At 36.5% G+C, this 9,865-nt stretch overlaps 3 protein-coding genes across 3 annotated transcripts; 2 read left to right on the forward strand and 1 right to left on the reverse strand.

Moving 5' to 3' along the window:
* Window positions 1–4,866: 4,866 nt before the first annotated feature.
* On the reverse strand, window positions 4,867–5,918 carry LOC115957824. Its single transcript, XM_031076158.1, has 2 exons — window positions 5,887–5,918; window positions 4,867–5,456 (listed from the first exon to the last, which is right to left on the reverse strand). Exon 2 carries the CDS (start codon window positions 5,449–5,451, stop codon window positions 5,002–5,004), a length of 450 nt encoding a protein of 149 aa, XP_030932018.1. The 5' UTR covers window positions 5,452–5,456; window positions 5,887–5,918; the 3' UTR covers window positions 4,867–5,001.
* Window positions 5,919–6,391: 473 nt separating this feature from the next.
* On the forward strand, window positions 6,392–7,549 carry LOC115956203 (MDIS1-interacting receptor like kinase 2-like). Its single transcript, XM_031074647.1, has one exon. The coding sequence runs from the start codon at window positions 6,392–6,394 to the stop codon at window positions 7,547–7,549; it is 1,158 nt and encodes a 385-aa protein (XP_030930507.1).
* A 199-nt stretch (window positions 7,550–7,748) lies between these two features.
* LOC115956204 (MDIS1-interacting receptor like kinase 2-like) lies at window positions 7,749–8,639 on the forward strand. The gene is made up of 3 exons (XM_031074648.1): window positions 7,749–7,955; window positions 8,078–8,363; window positions 8,557–8,639. The coding sequence occupies exons 1-3, from the start codon at window positions 7,749–7,751 to the stop codon at window positions 8,637–8,639; spliced, it is 576 nt and encodes a 191-aa protein (XP_030930508.1).
* The last annotated feature ends 1,226 nt before the right edge of the window (window positions 8,640–9,865 follow it).

A 9,865-nucleotide genomic window follows, 5' to 3' on the forward strand; every position in this document is an offset into this window, starting at 1 on the left:
CAAGTGAAATTTCAGTGTTTCAGCCTGTGGCGCTACGTAATTTGTAAGAGTGATGGTTCTGAGACCAAAGTGATGCTTTTAACCTGTAAATGTTTAATGACCAAAGATAATGAACACCATCATATTTACACACCATGATGTTTACAGACATTCAAAATGACCAAATCACAGAAAACACTGTGATCTTCATAATTTATTTTGTGAAAGACCAAACATAATTAATAAATTAATATTGCGAACTTGCTGGTGAAAGACAAAACACAATTAATATAGCGAAGTTTGAAGGTGACCAAGTTCCAACTCTAAACACACGTCACCAGCCTGCTTCTGTAGCACCAACTGTAGTCATATCAAACTCCTTCAATTGCAGCACATGCGCCAACAGACGCTGCTGCTTAGTCAAGTCATGTTCGGTGCTCTACACGATGTGGATACCCAGGTCGACACTGTTTCACACCCACACTCACGTGAATACAGAATTGTGAAATTGGATGCACAGATGTCTCATTTACATCTACTGTTGCAACTACTGCCCACCTTTGATGTGACATTAGGAACATTTAAAATCTTGTTCATATAGCGTTTTTCCTGAAGGGTTTGACATGACAGGCCCTAATAAGTGAAATTGTAATGTCTGGACCGTGAAATGAGGTTATAAATGCACCAGTGATATAATGTTAACTTTCTACCCCGCTAACTTCGTAGATTGATTAAGCTATGAGTCGCAATGCCTCAACATCAAATCGTACAATGCGAAACAAGTTTGGACCTACTTCAACAAATGCATCATCACAAGTTCCAACAGATCAACAACTACATACATACACAGACCACTATGGAGGAAAATGGTTTGGAAAGAAGAGAGATTTCGTTAATATGCCAATATACACGTATGAGAGTCTTGGAAGCGTCAGACACATCATGGTCGGCAAACCTACAAAACTAAGTACAGATACCACCGCAATAGAGTTCACTATAGCAGAACCACCATGGTCAACCCTATACGAGAAGAGGTGTGAGTTAGAGGTGTATTGTCGATGGCACGGGTTACGAGTTCCTAAGGCACGCTCTGCCGAGTTACCTAGAGATGAACCTGCCAACATACTTGCTCGTCTTGAACAAGAGAACAATCAAATGCAAAGGCGACTAGACCGTTTTCACGCAATCCAAAAAGCTAGGAAGCATCTAAAGGGGAAGGCGCAAGAGCGAGCCATGAAGTCTATTAATGAAATTACTGCGTTAGATGATGAAACAGATATTTCAGACTTCTCAGATTCAAGCAATGATGATTTCCAAAAATTTCTACCTACGAACATTAGACGTTGTTGTTAATGTCTACACATTATGTGCAATACATGATGTTATTGTTAATGTGTGACAAATGATGATTATGTATGTTCAACTTTTGCAACTCTAAAGATTAACTGTTTATTACTTTTGGCTAAGTTTATGTGAAATCACTTTCTCATTTTTTTCATACGTGTTCTTTGTTGCTACATTCAAGTAATGTGGGTCATGGACGAACAATGTCCTTTGCTTTGTAATGTAGGGAAAACCTTAGGAAGTGAAATGCCTCCAAATTATATTTATTGCACATTACTTGTAGGAAAATTTAATAGATTCAATACATACAGACTGATCCAAACCACATAGACCAACCGCGCATATGATTCAATAATACGAATAATTCTTTTATATGAGTTGTTTGAGTCACGATATAATATGCACGTATCTGTGTATCTTAGTTGTAATAGTGTCCTACTTTATATAGATACATTACATAAAGACTCGTCCAAACCAGACTAACCACTCACTCACTGAAAATCCATATGGCTCACCCAACACACTCTCACAACGATATTTGGTTTGCTTAAAAATAGGGTAAAGGCCTAAAAGCCTGATCAGCCTTTCAAATGTTTCATTCAAGTTATTGGTTTGTTGTAGCATTGCTTGGAAGCTCCCTAATATTGCAATTGTGATGATCGGAAGCCATTGATGTAAAACTTGGAAGCATAGTTTTCTTCATGTAATTTTACATTGATGTTGAGAAAATGTAACTACATTTTCTACCTGCAAAGACTCCCTGAAAAGTTTGTACGGAAACAGGGGGATAAAACTCTCTACTGTTGCTACACTCACTGCTCGTAATACTAGCATTTGGCAAGTGAGGTTGGAAAAGGCTAACACAGCTCGGCACTGTTCGGCGAAGTCATGTTCGCAGTTCTGCATGTGCTGCTCAACTCGACACTATTGAACCCTGTCCAGTCATATCATCCATGCTCACGTGAATAAACAGATATGCAACATTTTGCAATGCACTATTTTCAAGGATGCAGAGGACCCTTCAAAAGTGTAAGCAAATTTTTGGGGGTAAGCTGTCCATCATTGCTACACTTGATTGATGTAGTTCTGCATGTGATACTCAACATCTCGAAACTATTGAACCCTGACCACACGTACCCATCCCCACTCACGTGAATACACATATGTGCAACCCTTTGCAATGCACCGTTTTCGAAGAGGCAGAGCATCCCTGAATTGGCTATGCATCAATTTTGGGTGTGAGCTGTCCACCATTGGTACACAGATGTTGTTCGTAGTGCTACATGTGCTGCTTAACAGCTTCGCACTGTTCAACCCTGTCCAGTCAATACACAGATATGCCTTCTTTTGCAATGCACCGTTTTCAAGGATGCAGAGCATGGCTGAAAAGTTTATGATACATTGAACACAGCTCAGTACTGTCTCAACAAGTCATGTCAGATGAAGCACAGGAATTCTGAATAGTTTTGAACAAGACATACCAAACTGGTCAGAGAAAAGTCTTAAAACCACATCCATTAGAAATAAACCATAGTAGTGATCAAAGTCCCTAATTAAATATAAGCATAAACATCACTAGTTTAAATTTTAAACAGGTTATCCTTGTCCAAACTCTGATGGTCAACCAAGTGAAATATTGAGACACTAATCACAACAGGAGTCCTTTCGATCACCTCATTGGCAGTGACATCTCCTTTTTCTAAATTATTGTCTTTCGAAAATGCAACCCAGCCTTCCCCGAATCTCATTGCTTAATATGTTTTGATGGAGGGTAATAGCACAAGACATTGATGTGTGACAAATTGCTTCCCAATAATATACTTGCTTCCCATATATGTTTCCAAGCCATATTTAAGAGAACATCATAATCACATTATGTATAAAGGCTCACCATATTATGTGGCCACGAGATACCCATGAAAGAAGGATTTTTAGGCTTCAATTTTTTGGCTGCTTGGATTGCTCTCTCTCTCTTCCTCTGGACATAATCGGTAATTTTTTAAGAACAAACTTTTCTCTGACTTCATGTTTTATGGGTTTGTACATTAAGGAAGAAATGTTTGTATCATCTTCATCTAAGTTTTTGATATTTTTACCTGATGATCTTCCAATTTACAATTCTTCCTACGTGGATATTGAATCTCAATGGCAGTCTTATCAAATATAACAATATGGAAGCTTGAATTTCCTTCATATCTGAAGACTAAAAAATAACCATAACAGATAGAATGGTATTCAGCGAAATCCTGCCAACCATTACAAAACCTAATGTTGTTATCAGCTTTCTTCAATCACACTTGCCAAATTCCACCATAGGGAGCAATGACTGTAGCTACGGTGGATAGCTCAGTATTGTTGAACCCTGACCAGAAGTACCCATCCACACTCACGTCAATACACATAGCAGCGCAGAAAATTTTGTGCATCAATTTCGGGTGTTATTGGTCCTATTGCTACATTGATGTTCGTAGTGCTGCTCAATAGCTTTGCACTGTTGAACCCTATCCAGTCATATCACCTACACGCACGTCAATACACAGCTATGCATCCTTTTGCAATGCAGCATTTTTAAAGGATGTACCTATAGCATCCCTGAGAAGTTTATGATACATTTAACACAGCTCAACATTGTCTCGTCAAATCATGTCAGATGAAGCACATCAATGTTGAATAGTCTTCACGTGAATAAATACGCAACCTCTTTTGCAGTACACATCACCAGCCCGCTACTGTAGCACAAGCTATAGCCATATGAAACAGCTACCTCAACGAATCACATGCACCAACAGACGCCACTGAACAATATACTGTCAACTCATATCATCTTTATTCACGTGAATACTTATAGTCACATCCACCTGAATACTTGCCCTTGCAAAACCCCTATATAAAGTCCCATTTACATCTACCCTTGCAAAACATCTACACATACCGAAGTCCCATTTACATACATCTACCCTTGCAAAACTTCTACACATACCGATCTAAAGTCACATTTTCCAATGTCAATGCGTAATTGGATGCTACCTCGTTTTCCAAATAACTATAGAACGCAAAGAGATTCTGACGAGAGGGAATACTATGCCGGATTGCAACAGGAGTGGGACTTTCGCGTGAACGAGTCCAACGCTCTGCACAATGATCTCCTGCAAATCGGAGCGCCTCTTGTCGAGCGTAGCTCGCTCACACTGCCACGACAAAACATGCACCAATATGAGCGTGCAGTGACGAAAATAAAAAAAGAGAACAATCTTATGATACTTCGTAGGTCCAGGTATCATATGCTACAATTGGCGGAGGAGCAAGCCGTTGCAACAAACAGGCAACTCACTCCGGCAGAACGTAACAATGTCCTCAACTACGAGGACTACCTATCAGAATGAATGCCACTGTGGTGTGTGTGTGTGTGTGTGTGTATGTCTATGGTTAAGTTAATAATGTTAGTGTAAGTTATTTTATGTTTTCTGTGTTATGTCGTACGTGCTTATTGAAAAACATCATGTGTGAGAATATTTGACTTTTATGACTTATGTGAGAATAATCTACATTACGAATAACGTGCATGCTTCTCATAATCAATAATAAGGTTTACATAGTACAAATGCAACCATACATATAACACATAGTTAAGCAAAATAGTTCTCCAACAAAATCTAATTACACCACGACACGACACGATTACTCTTCATCTGACATCTCCACGTCTGACTGATAAATGGGATCAGCAAGAAGTGATTGCATGAACTGTGCATGCTCGTACCACCCTTCCTGCACTGACTCTCGAATCTCGACTTGGGTCCGATATCGATTAAGACGTATCTTCATTCGATTATTTTCTTCTCTTATGCGGTTCAATGCTTTACGAAGTTCGTCGATGCTGTCTCTGGGCATTTGTGATGCGAGTCGCCGAGGCACTGGCAACTTCAAACCAACCAACTCATCATAAAACATTTGTTGTTCACGAAATAACCAAGCCCACTCCTGTCTCATGGTATTGTGAACGTAAGCACTATTTCGCAAATTCGGATTGATTGGATAGCTGAACTCATCTTCCAATACCCAACAACGACCCATAGCAGTGAACACATCATGAGGCCTATAGAGTTGTGGGTTGCCAGAACCAGACATTGACACTGAATACAATAACACCAAATGATCAAGTTAACAGTGTGTATCAACTGTTGCTAAATAATGTAATCCTGCATAGAATGGTACACAGCAAAGACATTCATAAAAGTGTGTACTATTGCATGCTAAAAATGAAATACTAACACTAACACCAACATTTGACCATAAACAATAGACATTGTTGGTAATGTCTACACATTGTCTTCAACACTAAATGTTGTTGTAAATGTCTGACCAATGATGATTATGTGCAATACAAAATGTTGCTATAGTAAAGAAATTATTTCATTCTCTTCTCACCAACATTTACTACAACAAATAACCAAAATCACACCAATGTACTTACTTCACATTCATTCAACCTAAAAAATCAAAATTTAGTACAATATCAAATGAAAATAACATTGCCCTAAAATTGTGATGTGAATTTTTTACCTGAGGTGATACAAATTTCAATTGAGTTTGAAGAAAGCAGCTGTTGATCCGTGGAGGAGTTCCAACTCAGTTCAGCAGAAAGCGTCCTCAGTTCAGCAGAGAGCAAGGCACACTGAGTGGGAGAAGGTGTGCAGAAATTATAAGAGAATAACTCGACTTTACGGATATCAAGTATACTTTATAACTCGATATTACAGGAATCGAGTTACATTGAAACACTCCACCTGACACAAAGACAGTACGAAATCAGGGTTTATAACAGTATAACTAACTCGATTTTTAAATAATCGAGTTATGTAGAGATTCAAAAAAAAAAATGCCAGCAGTGCGGGAAAAACCTGTGTATAACTCGATCATAGGAGTATCGAGTATTTCATATAACTCGATTTTAGGATTATCGAGTTACAAAAGAGGGGCATTTCCCTATTTAGTTTCAGAATGAGGGCACAAAGATGTTTAATTTCCGAAAAAAGGGCATTTGCCCATTTTGGCCCAAGAATTAGGAATGCTAAGTTCTTTGACTAACCTTGGGTTATCAGAAAACAATCTTACAGGTGTTATCCCTGATTCATTTGGAAACTTAAGCAAACTAACCACTATATATCTTCATACGAATCGACTTTCTGGTTCCTTCCTTCAAGAATTTGGAATTGTAAGTTCTCTAAGTGATCTTAAGTTATCATTTTACAATTTTGTAGGTATAATTTTTGCTTCTATAGGAACCTTAACTAAGATCACTTATTTCAGATTGTTCACTAATAAGTTAAGTGATCTCATTTCATTTGAACAGAACAATTTTACACAATTGAAGGAGTTCCACATATTTGGAAACCAATTCACCGGTCACTTGCCTGAAAATGTGTGCAGTGGTGGATTGCTTGAGAATTTCACCGCATATGATAATTATTTTATTGGTTCAATGCCAAAATCCTTGAGAAACTGCACAAGCCTCAATAGAGTCCGACTTAATGGAAATCAACTTATTGGAAATATGGGAGAAAGTTTTGGGATATACCCACGCTTAACATATATGGAGTTGAGTTATAATAAACTTTATGGTGAGCTTTCAGCTAATTGGGGGCAATGTCAAAACTTGGCAAGCCTGAAAATCTCTAACAATGACATTTCAGGTAGATTACCTCTTGAGCTTGGAGAAGCAAGTCAATTACAAGTGCTCATCCTCTCCTCAAATAAGATACATGGGAAAATCCCCAAGGAATTAGGCAAGTTGAAATTTTTGTTAGGCCTTTATCTAGACGGTAACAAATTTTCTGGACAAGTTCCTTACAATTTCGAGATGCTATCAAATTTGGAGCAACTTAATCTCGCTAATAATAATCTAAGTGGCCTTATTCCTAACCTAGGGAAATGTAAAAAACTTTTTCTCTTGAATTTGAGCAACAATCACTTAAGCAAATATATCCCACTTCAAATTGGTAATTTTCAATTTCTCCAAAATCTTGATCTTAGCAAAAACTTTCTAATGGGAGAGATACCACAGCAACTTGGAGATTTGAAAACGTTAGAAACTTTGAATCTTTCCCACAATGCGCTCTCTGGCTCTATTCCATCTAGTTTTGATAAATTGTTAAGCTTGACATCCATTGATTTGTCCTACAATCAATTGGAGGGTCTTATTCCGAATACTAAAGCATTTTCGTGAGGCGCCAGAAGAAGCATTTAGTCACAATAAGGGCTTGTGTGGAAATGCCACTAGTTTGAAGGCTTGCCCCTCTACAATTAGCCACAATCCTCATGTCAAAAAGATGAATAAAGTTATGAAACTGATTTTAGTCTTTTTGGGCATTCTCTTTCTTATATTTATCTTTGTTGGAATCACATTATATGTTTGCTCAAGAAAGATGAAGACAAAAATTAAGCAAGAAGAAGAAGAACATCCAAATATGTTTGCAGTATGGAGCTATGATGGGAAAATGGTTTATGAAAAAAATATTGAAGCAACAGAGGATTTTGATGACAAACATATTATTGGTGTAGGCAGCCAGGGAATTGTTTATAAAGCTAAGTTGCCTAGAGATCAAAGAAACTTCATCCACTCTCAGAAGATAGTGTGGCCAATCTAAAGGCTTTCACCAGTGAGATACGTAGTCTAACTGAAATACGACACCGCAACATTGTAAAGCTTCATGGTTTTTGCTCACATCCACGACACTTGCTTTTAGTTTACCAGTTCTTGGAAGGTGGGAGCTTGGAAAAGATACTAAACAATGATGAACTAGCACTGAAATTTGATTGGGATAAGAGGGTAAATGTTGTTAAAGGTGTGGCAAATGCTCTGTCATATATGCATCATGACTGCTCTAGTCCAATAATTCATCGTGATAAATCAAGCAAGAATGTTCTACTAGATTCAGAATATGAATCTCATGTCTCTGACTTTGGCACAGCTAGGATTATGAGTTCTGACACATCTTATTCGACTTCGTTTGCTGGTACCTTTGGATACTTCGCTCCAGGTATGTTATTTAAGTAATGTTGGCAACATTAAAATTTTCACAATTGCTGACATGGCTTTTACATGCACCTCCTAACCTTGCTTTTACTAATACCAATTATAGCATTTTAGATCAGTAATTATGAAAATACCTGATGGGAGATCAGTAATTATGTAAAATATTGTGTCTCTAGTTGTATTGATGTTATTTCAAGTGGCATTGTTTGCCTTCAAAAAGGCTTTATGGAAATTCGGTGCACTACACAATGTGATTTATAGTTGTCATAGTTTGAGCTAATAGGTTAGATTAATAATTATGTCTCAGAGTTTAATTAATAATCAATGTGTTCTACTTATTTATTGATGAAAAATATACTTTCAGTAGCATCTTGATTGGAATTAAAACAAACATCACACTATTTGAGGAATTTGGTGGTTGCAATCCATGATATTTTATATAGCCACCTCCTCCTTTTTTTTATTTGTGATCATAATCACAATTTCAATTAAAAAAAGGTTATGTTTAAATTCAGTTATTAAGATTTTAATCTTTTTTACTAAGTTTTTTTCCCTTCTTTTTTGGAATCCTTTTAGATGAAGTTAATTGAGCATAAATACTTCCAACTAATTCAAGGTTAAAGAATCACATTTTACTAAGTGAAGCTTTGTTTTCTAATTGTTCAATTCTTTCAAACTGGATAATTATTTCTTATATGGCCTAAGTTCAATGCAAAGTTTTTAAGATGATCATCCACCCTTGCTCCTCTAAGAAATGTATTAGCTATTTCTTATAGGGCATTGTTTATTTCACGCACAACTATGTTTTTAGAGCTGAAAACATGAGACGTTTTTAGTTTTAAAAGCACTAGTTGTAAACGTGTGGGAAAAGATAATTATTTTGTAATTGTGGTATAATGTATAATTTGTTTTCTAAAATTAATTTTTTTATTATTACTCAAATAACTGATAGGCATATTGAAATGCATAATCATGGTTGTGTTTTGATATAAATACAAATCCTCACTTCCAAAATAATTACTAAGTATTAACTCAAACAAAAATTAAACCAAAGTTATAAGAGGGAGAGAGACTACTTGTAACAGAAACTAAAAAATACAACACCAAAACGTATTCACCCAAAATAGAGTTATAAAATACACAATGATTCATCAACCTAAAGTTGAGTTGAAAGAAAGAATAAAAAATCAATAGAGAGAGAGAGAGAGTACTCATTTTTTTCAGAAGATAATGTAAGAGAGAATAACAAATTTATAGAAAATAAGATGAGAAAAAAAAATAAATAAAAGATATAGTAATAAACACTAAATTATCTAAGTCATGCTATGTAATAGAATAACATTATATTCTTATATACTATCTCTGCAGTGCAATAGGATAACACCTATGAAATCAATGAAAAGAAAAAAAAAATAACTATAGGTGCACAATTTGGAGCCCAAACCCCTATTTTGTAAGTCTTGGTCCAAAGAGCCCAACACAATGAATTTTTTGTAGAGTATGAAT

Source organism: Quercus lobata, chromosome 8, assembly GCF_001633185.2.
Source record: "Quercus lobata isolate SW786 chromosome 8, ValleyOak3.0 Primary Assembly, whole genome shotgun sequence".
In the NCBI taxonomy this organism is placed as follows: Eukaryota; Viridiplantae; Streptophyta; class Magnoliopsida; order Fagales; family Fagaceae; genus Quercus; species Quercus lobata.